This window comes from Pristis pectinata, chromosome 32, assembly GCF_009764475.1.
Source record: "Pristis pectinata isolate sPriPec2 chromosome 32, sPriPec2.1.pri, whole genome shotgun sequence".
In the NCBI taxonomy this organism is placed as follows: Eukaryota; Metazoa; Chordata; class Chondrichthyes; order Rhinopristiformes; family Pristidae; genus Pristis; species Pristis pectinata.
The window spans coordinates 18,130,849-18,153,252 of NC_067436.1; the positions used below are offsets into that span (position 1 = coordinate 18,130,849).

The 22,404-nt window shown below is 42.4% G+C and overlaps 2 protein-coding genes across 2 annotated transcripts; both read left to right on the forward strand.

The window, feature by feature from the left end:
* Positions 1 to 1,942: 1,942 nt before the first annotated feature.
* On the forward strand, positions 1,943 to 10,792 carry cart3 (cocaine- and amphetamine-regulated transcript 3). Its single transcript, XM_052042632.1, has 3 exons — positions 1,943 to 2,116; positions 2,684 to 2,767; positions 10,548 to 10,792. Exons 1-3 carry the CDS (start codon positions 1,973 to 1,975, stop codon positions 10,650 to 10,652), a joined length of 333 nt encoding a protein of 110 aa, XP_051898592.1. The 5' UTR covers positions 1,943 to 1,972; the 3' UTR covers positions 10,653 to 10,792.
* A 9,032-nt stretch (positions 10,793 to 19,824) lies between these two features.
* LOC127585175 (calicin-like) lies at positions 19,825 to 21,603 on the forward strand. Its single transcript, XM_052042389.1, has one exon. The coding sequence runs from the start codon at positions 19,825 to 19,827 to the stop codon at positions 21,601 to 21,603; it is 1,779 nt and encodes a 592-aa protein (XP_051898349.1).
* Positions 21,604 to 22,404: the final 801 nt, after the last annotated feature.

Here is a 22,404-nt window from a genome sequence, read left to right on the forward strand (position 1 = left end):
AGGAATGCACTGCAGGAACTCACCAAGACCTCTTGACCTTACAGTGGTGTATAAAATCATGAAGGGCATAGATATGGCGAATGCACACATTCTTTTTCCCAGGGAAGGGGAATTAAAAACTAGAGGGCATAGGTTTAAGGTGATAGGTGAAAGATTTAAAAGGGACCCGAGGGGCACCTTCTTCACATAGAGGGTGGTGTGTATGTGGAATGAGCTGCCAAAGAAAGTGGCTGAGGCAGGTACAGTAACAGCATTCAAAAGACATTTGGATAAGTACATGGATAGGAAAGATTTAGAGGGATATGGGCCAAACACGGGCAAATGGGTCTATCTTGGTGGGCACCATGGTTGCCCATGGATGAGTTGAGCCAATGGCCTTGTTTCCATGCTGTATTACTCTATGACCCCTTGGACAGCACCTTCCAAACCCACAGCCTCTACCAACTAGAAGGTCAAGGGCAGCAAAAGCACGGGCACCGCCACCACCTGGAGGTTGCCTTCCAAGCCACATATCATCCTGACTTGGAAATATATCGCCGTTCCTTCACCGTCTCTTGGTCAAAATCCTGGAACTCTTTCTCAACAACATTGTGAGTACACTCACACCTCAAGGACTGCAGCAGTTCAAGAAGGCCCCTCACCACCACCTTCTCAAGGGCAACTAGGGATGGGCAATTAAATGCTGGCTCAGCCTGACAAGCCCACATCCCTCAGTAGAAAAAAAAGCAGGAGATTCTCCCTGTTGGCAGCTGGCCATTAATTCCTCAACCAACAACAGATTAATTTATTATTTACTTAGAGCTGCTGGTGGGACCACATGTGACCAGGCTGGCTCTCTGCCTTACACAGCCGCTGCCACTACATGTTGAATCCCTCTGTGATATCCCGGCTACTAAAACGTCTTCATTTACGTGCAAGTTCTTTCTTAAGTGAAAATCTTGTAATGTTTTGTATTCATTAAAGGGTGGGCTCTGGGCGATAAAGGGAATTGTGCAGAGATAGAATGTTTGATGACAAGCAGCAGCCTCCGCACTTGCAACCTTTGACATGAATACTGTTAACTATCGACTCGTATAGAAACAATCTAATGTTGTTGGGCTCACACGGTCGCCGGTTCTTTGTAAGGATTCTACGTTATGAATAATTCAAACAAATTGCTAACGTATTTTCTGCTGTTTTGTTACAGAATACAACGGCAAAATAAAGAATTTCAATATTTTTGTTTCATTTCATTAATCTTTTTCAGTAATTACAGAATTACTGATTTGTTACAGCACAGAAGGGAGCCATTCGGCCCATTGATCCTGTGCTTTTAAAAAAGAGAACAAAGCCAGTCAGCTCTATTCTCTCTCTAGCCCTGAACTTGTACTCTGATCCGAATCCCTTTGGAAGACCCAATTGATTCTGAACGGGAGTTAATGAATAGGTTGGAGACACCAGAGACGGCAGATGCCGGAATCCGGAGCAATACACAATCTGCTGGAGGAACTAGCGGGTCAGGCAGCATCTGTGGAGGGAAATGGACAGTCGACGTTTCGGGTTGAGTCCCTGCATCCGAACTAATTGACAGGTTTTTTTTTAGAAAGCGAATGTTTCCACGATGTGTAGAGGAATGTAAACGGGGTAAGACGCTGTCTAATCATGATCGGATGGAAATCCCTCTCATTAGATATCAGAACGTCCTCTACAAATAAAGCACAAGGCTGTTGATCCCAGAACGTGCTCTGCGATGCTGGAGGGTTGGTAATTAGATGTATGAGGGAGTGGACAATTTCAACAGCTCCTCCTAATAAAGACTTGGCAGCAATCGCCAAAGCCTTTGAGCCCACCCCTAACCTGGGAGGTGCCAGTGCATGTTTACAGATCAGCAGCCCACTGTATAAAAGCCGGGCGCTTGGGCGAGTAGTCAAACATCACAAGCTCCCAAGCCCGCTTGTGTAACTTCAGTAGTCGCGGGAATTAGTTCACCACCATGGTCAGCGACCGGCTCCTGCTCGCCGTCTACTTTTCCGTCTTACTCTCCATGGCTATTGGCACCGAGAGCTCGGATGTGGAGACAAGAGCCCTGCGAGACTTCTACTCCAAAAATTCTTACCCTTCCAGTGAAAAGGAACTGGTTGGTTTCTCGTTTTATTGTTACTGGCAGTGGAATAACCTTGTAGGGGACAGCATGATGTTCTTGAATAGTTAAATGTGTATGGTCTGAACATAGCTTGAAGCCACATGGAGTGTGAATCTGATTTTTGTGAAGTATTAAAAGTTAAAGCAGTTAAACTAGTTCAAGCGAAGAGAGCCAGGAGCACTACTGCGTTGAGATAAAACTGAGATTAGAGTTAATAACGGCTCTGCCATCGTGTTTATACATAGAACAGTACAGCACAGGAACAGGCCCTTCGGCTCACCATGCCGAATTAAACTAAATCTCTTCTGCCTGACTGTTTTACGACATTTTCTTGAAAACCAGTACTTTTTTGTCTTAAAGCGACTTTTAGGAAGCTGAAATGTCATAGCTCGTTACTGATATCCAATGTCACAAATACTTCCCGGGGGATTTAGTGTGTTAGTAATCAAGTTAATTATAATTGTTTACAATATTTGTTTGCGAGGGCTATTCAATGGGAGGAATTTCACCAAACTTTTATAATTCTAAACCACCCACTCTGCACCCTCCCCTGGACCACAGCTGGGAGCCCTGCACGAGGTGCTGAAGAAACTACAGACTAAACGGCTTCCAACCTGGGAGAAGAAGTATGGACAAGGGCCGCAGGTAAAGTCAACCTATTCTGTTGTACAGGCCGCCTCCGGGTTACCAACGGGTTCCGTTTTTACAAGTGTCCAGAAGTTAATTTTGTCCTTAAATCGGAAAATACCCCAAAATCACTTAATATGTTAACCGTAACTCCTCGGTATTGTAATGAACTGCATCAAAAGCACATAAGGCTGATAAGAAGGAACAATTACTAAAAACGGAGAGAGAGGAAACTAGCTCTGCCGTTCATAGGAGTGGATGTATGTATATTTAATAATACTCGGAGAGCTCGTTCATATGTAGGAATTCCGAGAGCTCCTTCACATGCAGGAAGTGTCCATTGGTCGGGCGTCCGTAACCCGTGGATGGTCTGTACTTTTCTCTGTGGTTTCCTGTGGCGGTGTGTTTCGCACACCGGCCGCTTTCCTTCACCGGGCAACATGAACTCATTTTCTCTTTCAGACACAGTCTACCCCGGCCTGCCTCTCCGGCCAGAACTTCAATTCAAGCTCTTTGTGTTTTTGTATAATTTTAGCTTTTGGGTAAACCGACTTCGGTTGCCGGTATTACCAAGGGTTAAGGAAGAGACGTGTTAGTAACCCGAGACTCCCTTGTTTGCACTGAGAAGTGAACTAGATTTACGGAGATGGTTGGGGTGGGGGGGGGGGGGGCAGCTTCGTCTGACACAAATTTAATTTTAACCTTATCCCCCCAGTAGGGCAACTGACGAATCCACTTGAGTTCTAGCTCAGCATCAGATCGAGGGTCTCACTCCGGAATGCTCACTGAATTGAACAAGACGGGGGATTAAATAGCGACCATTCCCCAGGAGATGAGTTTGCAATTTGCAATCCACCTTCCCAACGCAGCATGGCACTGCCCAACGCCCAGGACCCAACAGCTGGAAGGAAGGCACTGAAAGTGGGTGAATTGTTCATACTTAGCCCATGTGCCGAATAACATCTTCCCATCCTTCAGACGGTAAAGGGAAAAGATTGTTCAGTCTGAGACCCCTTTTACCCTGTTGCAGATCGGTTCCACGGATTCTAGGTCCCGGGGACTGATTACCAACTCTGGTGACTGCACATTTTGAGTCTGTGTTGACCACTGCGTGACCATTGACCCAACTGCTGAATTTAAATGACGCGTCCCCGTTAAAACCGATTGAGTCCTTCCTCTGTGATGCAGCGTAACCGTGTGGCATGGTGATTTCAGAATGTGGTGGCGATTTATAGCGCAGGAGGACACCTGTCTGCCCCCACCACATTCCAGTCCTCCTTGCTCCCGATCTCCGAGGCACTTTATTTCGATGCGGCGGCTTCTGCTTCCTCGCCCATATTGAGAGCGAGTTCCAGACCCCCAGCAATCTTTAGGCGATCCCCTCCCGCGCCTGTCTCAACTCCCGTGTAATCTTGCAATTTATTATCTTAAAACTATATCCATAAAATATATCATTTTGTAAGATGGAGGAGTTTCAGTACAACATTAGATGCAAACCTAGCGGTTAAAAGACCAGGCGTGGATTCCACCCACTGGATTCATATCCTTCCAACGTAAAGTTACACCAAACACCACGTCTTCTCTCGGGAAACAACCGTTGGTTGGAGTATTGCATTTAACCTCTGTGCCCCTGGGCTGCAGAATATTATTGTTCTGTGTTCTTAATCCCGCCCCAATCTATCCCCACTCCAGGTCAAACTTCGGACAAATTTACACACCCATAGCAGAAAGCCCTGTCAGGGTGTGTGGCACTTGCCCTTAATAGTGGTGAAGTCACAGCAAGAAGTGTAACCTCCTCAGAGGGCACTGCAATGTGACCAGGAAAAATTCTAGTGCATCTTTCTGGTAGAATGTTAGTTCTACCGCTGTCTCCTTGTGATCGAGTCATTCCACATGGAAACAGGCCCTTCGGCCCACCAGGTCTGCATAGGGACCGCCACCACTTACTATATTCTCACCAACCCCCTCCCCACCCACCCAAATTCTATCACTCACCTCCACACTAGGAGCAATTAACATATCGATCCTGATGTCACTGGAGCTGTGAGGCGGTAGCAAGTAGCTGCTCCACGGTGTTGCCCATAGTGTCCTCGTCATGCAGCACAGAAACAGGCCGTTTGCCCCACCCTGACCACGCCTTATGTGCAATTAAACACCAGAGCTTTTCAACACAATGCATTCTATCACTTTATGTTAACATAGGAGGTTCTGCAAAGAAATACGATCCAGAATCCATATCATCTAACAAACTGTGTTTGATACGGGGGAACGACTTCCTGCAAAAAGAGCTCTCCCATTAAGCCCGATCTGGTTCCTTAATCCTCAGATCTTGATGAGGATTTAAGAGAAGTCAATGAGAGAATTGAATACAAACCCTGCTGTAACTCTGCAGTGAAGAACAACCCAATAAAGAACAAGAAATTAATTGGACTGTAGTAATGAACTTGTGTCCCGTCTAAAACCTTGTTTCTATGAATGAGGTTCTTTGCTAAGTTACCTTCTTGGCAGAATCTAATTCTGATATTTATACAGAGTCAAAGCAAATTATGGCATATAGAGGGAGCTCATTCAGTCCATCATGAGCATCCTGGTGCAAAAAGTGCTTTCCAAGTTAATTTTGCATTCCTGCTCCCAGCCTATATTCCTGCAGGTTACAGCAATTCCAGTATTTATCTTTTACATACAACAGGTAGAAGGTGCAAACTCCACACAGACATCACCCAAGGTACAGCAGGGGAACAGGCCCTTCTGTCTGTGTTGACCATGATGCCAAATTAAACTAATCCCATTTGCCTGCTCATGGTCCATATCCCTCCATTCCCAGCCTGTTCATGTGCCTGTCTAAATGCCTCTTAAACATACTATCGGATGCTTTTACCACCACCCCAGCAGCACATTCGAGGCATTTACCACTCTCTGTGTAAAAACTTCTCATAAATCTCCTTTAAACTTTCCGCCCTCCCACCTTAAAGTTATGCCTTCTAGTATTTTATATTTCCACCCTGGGAAAGAGACTCTGACTATCTACCCTAGCTATGCCTCTCATAGTTTTATGTACATCTATCAGGTCTCCCCTCAGCCTCTTATGTTCCAGAGAAAACAATGCAAGTTTGTCCAACTTCTCCTTCTAGCTTATACTCTCTAATCCAGGCAGCATCCTGGTGAACCTCTTCTGCACCCTTTCCAAAACTTCCACATCCTTCCTGTAATGCAGCGAACAGAACTCCACACAATACTCTAAATGCAGCCTAACCAAAGTTTTATACAGCTGCAACATGACTTCCCGACTTTTATACTCAGTGCCCTGACTGATAGTAGTAAGTAAATCATATGCCTTCTGTACCACCCCATCTAATTGTGTTGCCACTTTCAGAGAGCTATGGACTTGCACCCCAAGATTTCTCTGTACATCAATGCTCCTAAAGGTCCTGCCATTTACTGTATACATTCCCCTTGAATTTGACCTCCCAAAGTGCAACACCTCACGTTTATCCAGATTAAACTCCATCTGCCATTTCTCTGCCTACTCCAACTGGCCTATGTCCTGCTGAATCCTTTGACAACACTCCTCACTATCCACAACTTCACTAATCGGCTCATCTACATTTTCATCCAAATCATTTATATATATCACAAACAAATCTGGAATGTAACAAATCTGCTTTCTGACATGTTAAAATATGATATTTAATTACTACCCTGCTTTTTGTTATATAGTTATATAGACATGTTTGGCACAGCTTTGTGGGCCGAAGGGCCTGAATTGTGCTGTAAGTTTTCTATGCTTCTATGTCTCTTTCTATTAGTTTTGTCATGTCCCACAGCCATGCTGTTAGCAACACATACCACAGACAAATAAACATAATGGGCTTCTAACTGCTGCTTTAAATTATCTGGTCTCACCCTTTGATATCCCCTTTGTTATACCCATCTCTGCCCCTCTTCTCTGCTACTGAAAACTAACTTGTGTTCTCTCTTCCCCAGATCTGACAAAAGTTCTAGGAACTGAAAAATTAATTGTTCCTCTTTCCACAATGCTGCTTGACCTGCTCAATGTTTTTGTAGCATTTTCTATTTTTATTTCAGATTTTCAGTATCTGCAGTTTTTAAAATTTTCAGTTTTGTTATGTGGTCAGTGCTTTATTCATTCCACACCTTGTCCTTTGCTTTCACATATGCTGATGTAAGTCACAAGTACTCTAGGTGACTGGGGATTTATTGTGAGCAGGATTGCATGATGCTTTATTTTAGCTAAGACAGAAATGAGATATTATGTTCTGGAGGGTTTAATTTATTCCTAGATATTGATTTGCATGCTTGTTAAAAAGATCTGAAAAAGTGCCGATCCATCTGACTAACTTGAGTAGGCTAACGTCATTATGCATTTGGAAGAACTCCATACCATTTGTGTCAACATTTTGCAAGCTGACAAGAGATTCAGATCAAAATTAAAGTTAAATAGGAAAACAGAGTGTGAAAATGGTACTTTTTTCTTAGTTCTCATTATATTGAGAAACAACAGGCAATTTAACTGTAGAATTATTGATCATAGTTGAACTCAAGCCTAAACACTCATTTTTCAGAAGGTCTATGCAGAGTAGAATTGAGGCAAGTTATGGAACCTAACCACTCTAGCATAATACGGTAGCATAATAATTATGTCCCTAGATACGTGACCAGAGCTGAGTTATTGATCTGGAGACATCAGCTCAAGTTCCACCATAGCAACAAGGGAATTTAAATTCAAGCAATTAAATACATATGACATTTTAAAAAATACTAGTATCAGTAATAGTGACATTGGAGTTATTGAATTGGTATAATAAATCCATCTGGTTCACCAACGTTCTACAGGGAAAGAAATTACCATCTTTATCTGGTCTGGCCCATGTGTGACTCTACCAATGTGATTGTGCTGTAATTGTCCTCTGAAATAGCCCAGCACAGCACTCAGTTTTGTGCATTAAACATTGGTCTTGCCAGTGATGTCCCTATGAACAAGTGAAAAAACAGCATAGACTGGGAGTTACCTGTCACTGCCTCAGACAGCAGATTTATCAATGGAATTGACAGTAACGTGCTTTTTGTCATATTACATTATCACAATTATTTTCTCATTTTTCATAATAATTGTGCCCCACCCTATGACTATTTAAAGAGATAACCTGCTTTCTGCAATGTGCACGCACACTGAAGTCTGACATCAGTCAGAAGTTCCTGAGGCGGAAAACATGCAGATCAGCCAATCACTTGTGGCAGAGTAACACCCTGCAAATCACCACATTGCCCGACAGTTTCCAATGCTCTACTCCTACCCTCCTGAAAAGGGAATCTCAAACTTAACCACCCTGGAACTTTCATGGTTTTGCAGACTTTTACCTCAATAGGACAATATGTTCCCCACAGAAAGTTATCACAAAATTAACAACACAGGTAACCATTTTGATGAAGATGAACCATTTTGACTTCAATTCAACTCCCCAGATAGTGGACAATTACAAGCGTGGGATCACACCCTCATATTGTGAATTGTTTTTGGAGATTTAAAGGATGCAGAAAATTCTAATTTTTGATTTTACTTTTCTGCCTCTTTCTCTTATCCTCTTTATTCAGCTGTTGGTACTTTATTTTGCATAGAACTCACTTGCTCTGAATTGCTCTACTCCTGATTTCTTCCTTGTTACTTTTAATCTATGTTGGTTAATGAGATAGATGATTTTATCCCATTGCCTACTGAAGTCCCAGATACTCCTTAGCACCCTGTGCGCTGTAAGCAGCAAGTTAAACCACAGTTTTAAAAATTATTTTTAGATATTAAGGGAACCAAGGGATATGGAGTTATTATCAGAAAGCATGCTGAGGTAAAAGATCTGACTGAATGGCAGAGCATACACGAGGGGCTGAATGGTAGACTACTGTTCCTACTTCTAATGTTTAAAAAAATAATTGAACTAAAAAGCATGGAAAAAGTATGTCCAGTGGGAATGTGTCTTAATTCAGCAAGATCTGGGACCTTATACTGGTTTTGCTGACAACTGCATTGTCCAAAGTAAATTTGAGTTACAGAGATTAAAGTTATGCAACCTCAGCTCTATAGTAAATTAAATTATTTTCACCAGTTCAGCAGTAGGGGTACTTATTATGGCTCTGTACATCCCTGGGATTGACAACAAAAAATTCTTCCACAGGAATATGGCCTGTGATAGTGTGATAATACTTATAGAAGTTTGGTGATATCTTGTCTCCACTTCTTGGATTAGATGCTGGACAGCACTGAGCACTATACCCATTTGGGAGCTTGCATCTCCCAACACAAGACAAAAGAAAATAATACACAAAGAGCTAGACCAGAACACAAATTACTAGGCTAGTACAGATTTTGCAGTGTATCCTTTCATGGCTTTAAAAACCACATTACCGCACAGGGTGCAGATGAAAACAGATCAGACTTAGTTCATTAAGTAACTGACCAAATACCAAGAATGTGCAATGGTCTAAGTAATATCCTACTGGTCACTTTGCTTTCAAAATGTCAGTATCTTTTGGCCATCAAACTGTAACTTGTGAATCGTTGTTGTTAATGTTATCACCGGTCTGAGTTATCACGATTTAAAATTGGACAAATTAAGGCTCATTGGATAAGAATGGCTCTGTGTCGAACCAATTTCATGCCAAACAATGAACACCTATGTGTTAACCTAGCTTCTTCAATGCTCCCTCTATGTGTCAGTCCCCATTTTCAGAACTACCTATTCCTTCCTCCAATTCCCTCCTTTTAAGAAGGTTCTTAAAATCCTTGTGTAAATTTTTGGTTCTATTACCTCTTGTGTGGCTTTGGGTCAAATATTGTCTGGTGTCTCTCCGGTGAAGCCCCTTGGCATTGTTAATATGTGAAAAGCATATCTAAAATGTAAATACAATTTATTGTCCATTATCATACTAGCATATCTATTGTCATATTTTTTTAACACATAGAAGGAGATATTTGGCCTACTCAGAATGCGCCAGCTCTTAGAGAAATCCCATGAGTCCTATTCCCTCACTTAATTTCCCCATCAACTTCCCCCGAACCTTCTACCACCACTTACACAAGGAGTAATTTACTGTAGCCAGTTAACCTACCAATATGTCTCCAGGAGAGGGGAGAAATCCAGAGAACCTGGGAAACCCACAAGGTCACAGAGAAAATGTGCAAACTCCGCACAGACAGCCCTGGAAGTCAGGATCGAACCCACGTCACTGGTACTGTGAGGCAGCAACACTCACTGCTGTGCCACTGTGGAAATCCTAGTAACCCAATAGCCACTCTGACAACCTTCCATTGTTATAACCTTATTGCCCAGTTACTGCTCAATTACATATTAGTAAATCTGAACTTTACTGGGGAGAATTTAAATATCATAAAGTGATTCAACAGAAACAATAGAACATAGAACAATACATCACAGGAACAGGACCTTCAGCCCACGATGTCTATACTGCCATGATGCCAATTTAAACTGCACATCTACCTACACATGGACTTGATCCCTCTATTCTCTGCCTGTTCATGTGTCTATCTGAATGCCTCTTAAATGTTGCTGTCTGGATGCAATGGATAAACATTTTTATACTCTTGCCTGGCCAAATATTCTGTTTATGTGTTGTTAAGAAGGAATACTTTCCTTTAGGCTTGAGCAACAAATGCTGGCCTTGCCAGCAGCACTATATCCTGAGAAATGAATTGTAAAAGGTCTGCATACAGGACTTAGAGTGAACCGCTATCTAACCAGAATCTCCTTGTTTTGTCTGTTTCTAGTGTTATATTGGGGATGTGTGTGCGGTGAGAAAAGGACCCAGGATTTGGAGAACCTGTAACTGCCAGAATTCTAAATGTAACTACTTCCTCTTTAAATGCGTGTAGAGATCTGATAAAATAATTTCTATTTTCAATGGCTAAATGAATAAAATTAAGAGATCTGGTGGACATATTATAAATAAACAAGAAGTTGTTACTGTGCCACTACATAGAACTGTTCCTGTACAATTTGTTCTGTGTGTATGTTCCAGTGTCCTTTGGAAAGATTCAATCTATTATTAAATATGCTATCCTATTTCTTCTAAAGCACTCGTCTGGTGTCCAGATTTCAATGTTTTGATACAAAACTAGGCAATCTTGGTAAAATATTATGGGGTGTAGTGTTACAGGTTTCAAAATAAAATTGTCTTTTGTCCATATGTAAGGAATGTTTTTATCCAAATATATCTGCCATGCTTTTTAAAATCTTAGGCCTCACAACCTATTTACAAAGTGAGGGATTGATTTAAAAATAAATCATTTGCAGGACATGGCAAACACAATGAGACCGACATGTGGTGGCCATCTTTAAATAACAATGCAAGTCAGTGGCTTGTTAATTCACCTCAAAGGACAGTCAGAGTCAAGCCTTGGTTTCAAACTCAAGCCATTTTAGGATAGACTAGGTAAGGAGGGCAGATAGTAGAGCTGCTGTCTCACAGCGCCAGAGACCCAAGTTCAATCCTGACCTCCAGTATTGTCTGTATGGCGTTTGTACATTCACCCTGGACTGTCTAGGTTTCCCCCGGGTGCTTCTCCCTACATCCCAAAGAGTTGTGAGTCGGTAGGTTAATTGGCCACTGTAAATTGCCTGTTGTGTAAGTGAGTGGCAGGATCTGGGGCAGTATTGATCTAAAGCTGGGGAGAATAAAATGGGTTTAGTGTAAATGGGTGCAGGATGGTCACTGTGGACTCGGTGGGCTGAATGACTTGTTTCTATGGTGTTTAACCCCATAATTGGGTTGTTCAAATAACTATGGTGGTGAATCTTAAATATATTTAAGAATATTGGAACATAAGGTGTATTCTCCTCTACTACTCTCTTAATTTATCTCTGGCCATTTAACCTACTGAGCCACAACTCTTTGGGATGTAGGGAGAAACCATAGCACCCGCGGGAAACCCACACAGTGCAAGGTGAATGTACAAAAGCCACACAGACAATACTGGAGGTCAGGATTGAGAGTATGGAGAGAAGCTGTCTGTTTTTTTCTAAAATTGACAACTAGCCTTGGTCCAAACCAGCTAAGTTCTGTGAAATCAGATCAATAAATTCATCCTTTCCTCAAATTTCATCTCAACCACTTGCTGATTTTGATGCTTGTGCTGATGTCCTGATGCAGGTTCTCAACCTGAAATGTCAACTATCCCCCTGCTCTATAGATGCTGCCTGACCTGCCAAATTCCTCCAGCTATTTGGTTTTTGCTCCAGATTAGAGCATCTGCAGTCTCTTGTTGATTAGATCTTGGTGCCAGTACCAATAAAAATTAAGATTAAGATATCTTCATTAGTCACATGTACATCGAAACACACAGTGAAATAAAAATGTTTTTTTATGAATTTTTACAGTTTAGTAGAGATAATAGACAATTGTAGAGATGATCTATATGAAGGAAGCAAATGCAAACATAGAGATCAGAATCAACAATAACATTGGCAATGCGATATTTATTTCTTAAGAATCAAAGTTGTCAGTCTTGCTAGAATTGCCCACATCCCTGAATGAATAAAAAGAATCTTTATGCCACTTCTGCACTACCACCAACAACAATTATTGCATTTGATTAAACCTAATTTTGCTCCTGACCCCTGTCCAGTGGCCTGTCAAAGGAGGTGCACACATGTATTAATATCTGAGGAGCTATGATGGAGTTGCAGGCACCACTGACTAAGCAACTTGCTGACACTCATTGTGAATCCTTGCTTGAAGACAATGGTCACTCAAACCAGCTACTAACAAGTGCATCTATAAGTCTGCCAACATCTGCTCCTTCAAGAAAGGACAGGAAACAGAAATATTTGATGAAAAAGGAAATAACTTTGACCTTATCTATTGACTATGTGTCAGGAATTTACAAGCACAAAATATCATTCAAACAGGTTATTCCCAGCAAGCCCTTGGGGTCAGGGGTGATCTCTCTCTCTCTCTATCTTGCAGGCCTTATTCATAGAATCATAGAACAGTACAGCACAATACAGGCCCTTCGACCCACAATGTTGTGCCAACCTTTAGACCTCGCCTAAGACTATCTAACCCCTTCCTCCCACATATCCCTCTATTCTAAATTCCTCCATATGCTTATCTAGCAATCTCTTGAATTTGACCAGCCTCCACCACCGCCCCAGGCAGCACATTCTATGCCCCAACCACTCTCTGGGTAAAAAACCTTCCTCTGATATCTCCCTTGAAATTCCCACCCATTACTTTAAAGCCATACCCTCTTGTATTGAGCATTGGTGCCCTGGGAAAGAGGCACTGGCTGTCTACTCTATCTATTCCTCTTAATATTTTATACACCTCTATCATGTCTCCTCTCATCCTCCTTCTCTCCAAAGAGTAAAGCCCTAGGTCCCTTAGTCTCTCCTCATAATGCATATTCTCTAAACCAGGCAGCATCCTGGTAAATCTCCTCTGCACCCTTTCCAACGCTTCCACATCCTTCCTATAATGAGGCGTCCAGAACTGGACACAGTACTCTAAGTGTGGTCTAACCAGAGTTTTGTAGAGCTGCATCATTACCTCGCTGCTCTTAAACTCGATCCCATGACTTACGAATGCTAACATCCCATAAGCTTTCTTAACTACCCTATCCACCTGTGAGGCAACTTTCAGGGATCTGTGGATATGGACCCCCAGATCCCTCTGCTCCTCCACTACCCAGGATCCTGCCATGATTCTTTCATATGCCCTTAGATGACTGAGCTGCTACACATGTTCCAGACAATACAGGTGGCCCTAGAAGTCAGAGACAGGCCACAATTGCTATGAGACAGTTTTATGTCCTTTTTTTATGGTGTTTATGTGCAACTGGGACATGACAATTTTCCTCCATGGTAGTCACTCCTACAGCGACAAATCTTTGAACAGGTAAGCACTTTGGAACAACTGAGCTTGTGACATTTCTTAATCAGATTCACAAATCCACTTACAGAAAAGCTGCACAGATTGCTTTTGTTCAACGGTACTGCACAGTAGGGAGTAGGTCTTCTGAGATCTCTACTTTCCTTCATTTTTGGCCTCTTGTGCAGCTCTGAGTTTAATCAGTCCCGTTGGCTGTCATGGCTTTAGTTCCCTGGGCCCTAAGCTCTGGAATTCCCTCCCTAAACCTTCCCGCCTCTCCTTGCTCCCTCATGATGAGAACATAAGAAAAAGAAGCAGCGGGAGGCCATTTGGACCTGGGTGCCTGTTCTGCCATCATAGAATCATTGAAAACGTATGACACCATAGGAGGCCATTCAGCCCATTGTGACTATGCCAGTCAAAAAATAACTACCCAGCCCATTCTCCATTTCTAGCAAAATGTCTGCAGGTCACATCTTGTCAAGCACCCATCTAACTACTGCTTAATTGTGGTGAGACTTTCTGTAACAATCACCCTTTCAGTCAATAAGTTCCAGATTCCTACCATCTCTTTTTTCTAATCCTTGTACCAATTCCTTTATATTCATTCCTTCTGGTTTCTCATCTCTCTGTTAAGGGATTTAGATGTCTCTATTTACTCCATATTGGCCCTTCATAATTTTATACAATTAAGTATCTCCTCAGCCTCCTCTATTTCAAAGAAAACCACCTGAGCTTATTCAATCTTTCCACACCTTAATTCCAGATCTTCCAGTTCCAACAACAATTTTATAAACTCTCCCTGTCCCATCAAGTGCAATTGCATCTTTCCTGTAATGTGGTGACCAGAATTTTACACAGTAGTCAAGCTGTGGTTATAATACATTTCCAGCATAACCACCTGCTCTCACATTCTATGCTTTGGGTAATAAAGTACCTTTTTAACCACTTTACTGACCAGTTCTGCTACCTGTAAGGATCTGTGGATATATACTCCATTGTCCCTCTGTTCCTGCACACATCTTGGTATCTTTCCACTTATAAATTCCCCTGCTCTGATCCACCTCTCCTAAGACATTTATCTCATACTTCTCTTGAGAGGATTTTCTATTTTTCTGTCCATCTGACTTAGGCCATCTATACCTTGCAACGGTCTAAGTCCTTCCTCTTCACTGTCAATCACATCTGCAAACTTTTTTAAGATGCACCCTTTATTTAGGTCAGAATCGAAATGATAGGGACTGAGTACTGAGTCCTGTGGAACCCACTGGTAGCAAGCTTCCAGACACAAAAACACCCATCAGCCATAGCACTTTGCTTCCTGGCATGGAGCTAATTTTGGATCCAATTTGCCACTTCTCCTTGGATCCCGTGAGCTGTCCTGCTTTTGAATCACTTGTCATGTGGGACCTTATCAAAGGCCTTGTTAAAATCCATGTGTACATCAAATGTACTTCCCTTATTAATCTTCCTTGTTACCTCTTCAAAGAATTCAATCAGGTTGGTCAGACATGATGTTCCCTTAAGAAATCCATATTGAGTGTTTGTGCCTTTCCAAATGAAGGTTCATACCGTCTCTTAAATGGATTCTAATAATTTGCCCACCACCAATATTAAATTGGCTGATAATCAATCCATTTATTCCCATCTCCCTTTTTAAACAATGGTACAAGGTTACCATTTTCCAAAGCTCTGGCACCCCTCCTGTAGCCAGAGAAGATTGAGCCTCTGTAGTTTCCTCCCCCTTGCTTTTTTTCACAGCTTGTGATATGTTTCATCCGAGCCTGGTGATTTATCGATTTTCAAAGATGATAAATCCCTTAATATTTCCATTTTATTAAGTTCATCCAATCCAACATTTCTAACTCATTCTCCTTCATTAAGAATCTTAACACGTCCTCTGCCATGACACTCAGCTTATTTTTTTTTGGTCTCTGATAGGTTCTATTCTTTCCTTCATTATCCTCTTGCTCTTAACCTACTCATAAGATATATTTGGATCGTACAGAGTCATACAGCATGGAAAATGGCCCTTCAGCCCAACTGGCTCATGCTGACAGGATCCCCATCTAAGATTGGCCCATACCCTTTCTAAACCTTTCCTATCCATGTACCTGTCCAAGAACCTTTCAAATGTTGTTAATGTACCTGTTTCAACCACTTCCTCTGTCAACTCATTCCATATACTGACCACCCTCAGGGTGAAAAAGTTGCCCTTTAGGTTCCTATTAAATCTCTCCCCTCTCACCTAAAATCTATGCCCTCTAGTTCTTGATTCCCCAACCCTGGAAAAAAGACTGTGCACACTGACCCTATCTATGCCCCTCATGATTTTATACAGAAATCAAAGATTTTTTTTTGATTTTACATGCTAATATTTTTTCAGATCTTCTCTTTGCTTTCCTAATTTCCCTTTTAATTTTTTCATACTTCTCTGTACTCTTCCAGGTGTCCTGCTGTATTAAGTTCTTGGTTTCTGATATAACTCTTGACTTATCCCATCCCCTACACACCTTGTCATCTGATGGCTTTATATTTTGGCAGTCCCACCCTTTTTCTTGATGGAAGATGTTTATCCTGAGTCTCTTGTGTATCCTTCTTAATGCCTTCCATTGTTCCAATATTTCAAGTACTGTTTCCAGTTCACTTTTGCTAAATTACGTGCAGTAAAATTGGTCTTAATGCAGCTTAGAAACTTTACACCTATTTCATGTTTATGCTTTTCCATAACCATGAATCTAACTGAATTACAATCACTACCACAGGTGTGCTCTCCCAAGTACTCCTTCCACCTGACCAAATCCAGAATTGCAACCTCCTCCAGCCACCACCGCTTGTGGGGCTTGCTGCAGTTTATCGAAAAAAGTTCTCCTGAATGTATTTTAAGAAGTCTTGGCCATTTATGCCTTCTCTCACTGACAATATCCCAGTTAATATTAGGGGAATAAAGTCTTCTATGCTACTCCTCGATTGCTTTTCCACTTGTCAGAAATTTCTCTGCAAAGTTGCTCTCCCATCTCACGCAAACCAGCCTCCCCTCCATTGATTCCGTCTATACCTTGCTTCAGGAAAGCATGGTAGCATAGCGGTTAGCGTAATGCTATTACAGCGCTAGCGATCGGGGTTCAATTCCCACCACTGTCTGTAAGGAGTCTGTATGTTCTCCCTGTGACTGCGTGGATTTCCTCTGGGTGCTCCGATTTCCTCCCACATTCCAAAGACATATGGATTAGTAGGTTAGCATGGGTGTAATTGGACGGCACAGGCTTGTTGGGTGGAAGGGCCTGTTACCGTGCTGTATAAATAAAATCTTAAAGTTTATAATCAAGAACCCTTCCCTCCTGGGTCATTTTCTCTTCTTCCCTCTCCCATCGGGCAGAAGATACAAAAGCTTGAAAGCACCAGACTCAAGGACAGCTTCTATCCCTCTATCAGACTCTTGAACAGACCTCTCATATGCTAAAGATGAATTCTTTATCTCTCAATCTACTTCACTGTGGTACTTGCACTTTGTTTGTTTACCTGCACTGCACTTTCTCTGTAGCTGTAACACTATATTCTGTTTTCTTTTTACTACCTCAATGTACTTACGTATGGCATGATCTGCCTGGATGGCATGCAAACAAAAGTTTTTCACTGTATCTTGGTGACAATAGTAGACCAAAACCAATAGAAATAGACTGTCTGGCCATCTAGAGTACACTCCCAACAGAGTGACTGGCTTTTTATTTGTTCTTTGGTTCAACCCACAGACCTCATCTGGCAATCCTCTACCACATCATCTTTTCTCCCAGCTACAGATGTTCTCCAGCCAATATTGCTCTCCTCCCTGTCCTTGTTATCCTCCTATCTCATCTGAAAATCCTGTAACCAAGAACTATAAACTGCCAGTCCTAGCCTTCATTAAGCCATGTCTCCATAACATCCTGTCTAATTAGGGTCATTAAACCATTGACTCTTATTTTATTCTCCACTAATGCTGCCTGACCTGCTGAGTATTTCCAGCTTTTTATTTTGTTTTTATTTCAGATTTCCAGCTTCTGTGGTATTTCATTTATTGCACGAATATCAATGATGGTGGCCATGAAACCATTGGCTTACGTGTTAAACCCCACCTGGTTCACTTATGCCCTACAGGGAAAGAAAATTCCCTTCTTACATAGTTTGGCCCATTTGTGATTCCAGACCCACTGTTGTGGTTGATTCTGTCACTCTCTGAAATGACTCAGGGCAATTAGGAATGGACAATAAATTCTGTCCACATGCTGAGATTGAGGGAATAACAAATGCACCCACTGGGAACATGAGGAGGAAAACTGGAGCTGAGATGAGACTAGATTGTCACAACTCTTCCTTGCACTTGTAATGGGGAAAAAAAACGAAGGAATAAGATTTCAGCATAAAATATAGGACAGGCTAATAAAGCATATGGTATCCAGGGTTTTATAAATAAAGCATGGGGTGGTAAAACCTGCCGGGTTTGTCATACAGAACTCTAGCTCAGCCCAACCAGAGTACCACACCTTAGGAAGGAGAAAATGCTGTGGAGTAGGAATGGGAAAGACTTACTTGCATGATTCCAGAGTTAAGGGAATGCAGTTACTTGGAGAAGCTAGGACTAATCTCTTTACTGCAAACATTTGGTACTGTGGTTTGAATCATGAAGCATTTATAGAGGTTGTTTCCTGTAACCAAAGGCTCAGAAAGCAGAGGCCACTCTTTTAAGGTGATTGTTAAGCAAACCAGTGTTGACATGTGGGAAAAGTTTTATACCCAATGAGTTTCAATACCTTAGTTGGTGGAAAGAGATTCAAGAACGGCCTGAATAACTCTTCAAAAGGGAACTGGAGAAATATGGGGAAAGAATGGTGCTGGGGTTATGTGCAACTAAATGGATTACTCTTCAAAAAGGTATGCTCAGATTGAATGGCCTTAGTTTGTGCTATATGGCTGAAGGATTAAGTGGGGGAATGGGACTGCCAGGAATACTCTCATAGAGCAGGTCGGGACTTCATGGGCTGAATGGCCTCCTTTCTTGTTGTAACTTTTCCGTGTTTGCCGTGATTCCTGCGGAGGTTTGAGTCCTGATTACAGAATGAACTTGTAGTTATGATACAGCAGGGCCAAGGACAAGAATTCCATCTGATCATCACTACAGGTACAGGAGGCCATCTTAATCTCTAGGACCATTCTGTCATTCACTGATCGCAAGCCTGAACTATCTTATCTTTATTCCCATCCCTCACTGCAGCTCACTAGGGACACCACTGTGGATTTATGGGCCTCTCCAGAGTCTTGAGCACAAAAATCCATGCTGACACTCTAATGCAATACTAAGGCAGCTCTACACTGTAGGAAGTGCTGCCTTTTGTATAATGTGTTTAACCACAGCTTCGTCTGTTCTTCCAGGTGGGTGTAAAGGACACTACTTCGAAGTTACAATCTGCTGGAGAAACTCAGCAAGTTGAGCAACATCTGTGGGAAGAAAAAAATTGTCAATGTTTCGGGTCAAAACTCTGCATCAGGACCCTGCATCATTAACTTCTTTCCTCCCACAGATGCTGCTCAACCTGCTGAGTTCCTCCAGAATATTATCTGTTGCTCCAGATTCCAGCATCTGCAGTTTCTTGTGTCTCCATTGTACTACTTCGAAGTTACCCTTAATGTCCTCGTGAATGTTTGTCCCTCACCCAGTGCCGTAGACTGAACACCTGGCTATTATGAAATTGTTATTTGAGGGAGCTTGCTATGCATGAACTGGCTACTGAGTTTCTTACTTTACAACAAAGTCAAGAATTTACCACTGGGCTCTAACAAGTGGGTGGAACGTAGCAACAGGATTCAGCCTCTTCAACCTTTTCCACCATTCCATAACTCCCCAACACTGCTGAGAACCTGATGAACAATCAGAGTTGACCCTTGTGAAATAGGTCAGTCAATTGGTCAAGAACCATTCCAATCCTTCAAAGGTCAGACAATATGGACTGGCCAATCCAGACTCTTGTTTTATACATTTGCCTGATGAATTATCACAAACATTCTACTGATGGATTATAAGGGACATGCAAGCATTGTGAGATCGAGGCCCTCCTTATTGAGTCACTTCCTGGTTACCGTAGACTCCTATCTTAGGAGGTTCTGCTGCAAAGCCCCAGAACTGCCTTGCCCATTGGAGGATGAAGCTGGAATTTGATGACCATAAGCACAGTGCCTTCATATTACAGGCTCTCAATACCCAAAGACAGAAGAAGGAGTGCTGTGATGTTGTCATCAACGTGGGTTCCCATTCATTCTCCGCCCACCAAAACATTCTCACTGCAGTCAGTCCCTACGTCAAGGACTTAATCTACAGTTGCAATATCCAACCATCAGATGAGTTGTCCGTTACTATTGACATCGACTACATGAGCCCAGTATCAGTGGAACAACTGCTGGAATATTTCTACACGGGTAAGATCATCATTGCTGACAAAAATGTGGAGGATCTGCTCAAAGGAGCCAAGTACTTCATGATAAAGCGACTCAAGTCCCATTGTGTAGAATACCTAGAGCTTGTCCTTGACAAACAAAACTACATGTACACCCTTATGCTGGCTGAGACCTACGATTTACCTGATCTAGCAGCAACCGTGTACTTCTACCTGAAAGACGAATTCTTCCATTTGAGTGAGACAAAGGAATTTGTGGAGTGCCCATATCACATCTTACTGAGGCTAGTCAAGGATGAAGACCTCCACACTGCCAACGAGGACCAGGTCCTGTTGACCATACTAAGATGGACTAACCACAACTTGGAGAACAGGAAGGGTAATTTTCAGAAGCTGTTTTCCAACACTTACCTGAATGGCGTCACTGACGGGCTGCTTTCAGAAGTCAGCAATGAAGAGGCGTTGGTCAAGAACAACACTACCTGTGTGTGTGCAATAGTGGATGTGCTTAGTCACCGCAAACAGGAGAACATTAACAGCCTCTCACAGTTCCAGAGGAAAGGAGCCCTGGTGGATGTGGTTCTTGTCTTGGGGGGGCAAAGCAGTGATGGTGGTTTTCGGAATGCAGTCTATGCTTATATCTTTGATGAGAACAAATGGATTAAGGTTGCACACATGCCTTATCGAGCTGCTGCTTTAGGGGCTGTATGCACAAGGAAATACCTGTATGTGACAGGAGGCACCAATGAGCAAAATGCCAGTCTGAAGTCAGCATGGAGGTATGACCTGGACAAAAGCACTTGGAACAAGCTGCCAGACCTTCCACTCGGGCTGGTCTTCCATTCAATGATAGCGTGCAATGGGATAGTGTACACAGTTGGGGGCAGTGTGGCCCCCAGGAAGTACGTCTCCACCATTTATCGGTACGATGAGAAAAAGGAGAAATGGACCACTGTTGGAAGGATGAGTGTCCCCATGGACTGTGCTGAGGTTGTGACCAAAGGGGACAGATATATCTACATAGCAACTGGCAGGTGCATGATCAATGATAGGATCTCCAGGGTTGGAGTCGTGGACTGTTTTGACACTATAACAGGTGAGGTGAAGCAAAGCTTGACTTTCCCCATTGAGTTCAAACACAGACCAGTAGTATCCTTCCAAGGGGACACAACCCTCTCCGTGCAAAGCCACAAGCACACCATCGAAGTGAACTTGCAGAAGTTCAAAGCCAACAAGGCAGCCAATCGCATCCCCTTGCTCCCCAACACCACTAAACTGGAAGTGTGTCATGCCATGGCCATCATTCGGAACATGGTTTTCGTCTGTGGTGGGACCTCTGCCACTGAAGATGGCAACACCAAGGAGTACGCTGTGAACAAAAGCGCTTTCCTATTAGAGACCAAACTGGGAGTGTGGAAGGAGGTGGCGAAGCCCTTTGAAGCGCTGGAAAGTTCTGCGTGTTGCAAAGCCAAACTGCAATGCAAGTTTATCCAAAAGCCTGAAAAATCCACTTCAAAAACAAGCTAGGACAGTAAAAAGATATTAGATAAATATATAACATTCAAAATTAATATTTTCTCTCTTATCATAAAAATAAAAGTGTCAAAATCAAGCCTGTTGTTGGAAAATGAATTATACAAAAGAACGTAAGACATGAACCAGGAGTAGACCATTCGGTCCCTGTACTAGTCATCAACATCACTGTTAATCTTTTTTGTCTGCAAAACTGTAGGTGGGTATCAGTGAGGCTCTATATATAATTGCAGTAGTACATCTGTGCTCAAATCCTCTGACAATAAAGGCCAACATACCATTTGCACTCCTCCTTGCTGTACCTGCATGTTAGCTTGTGCACAAAGATGTCCACATATCAACATTTCCTAATCTGTCATGCACCAAAGTGGATGACCTCACCTTTTTCCACATTATATTCCTTTTGCCATGTTCTTCCCCATTCACTATATCATCTTGAAGTTCTTTACATCCTCTTCATTACTCACAATGCCACCCAGTTTTGTATCACGAGCAAACTTGGAAATATGATACTTGGTCCCCTTCACCAAATCGTTGATTTAGATTGTGAATAGCTGGGGCCCAAGCATGATCCCTGCGGTATCCAACTGGTCACAGACTGCCAGCTTGAGGTAGACCCCTTTGTTCCTGTGCTTGGCTTTCTGATAACCAGTTCTCAATCCAAGTCAGCACACAACCCTCAATCTCATGTGCTCTAACTTTGTTGACCAACCTCCTGTGTTGGACCTTATCAAATACTTGAAAATCTAAATACATAACATTCACTGGTTCCCCTTTATCAATTCTACTCGTCAT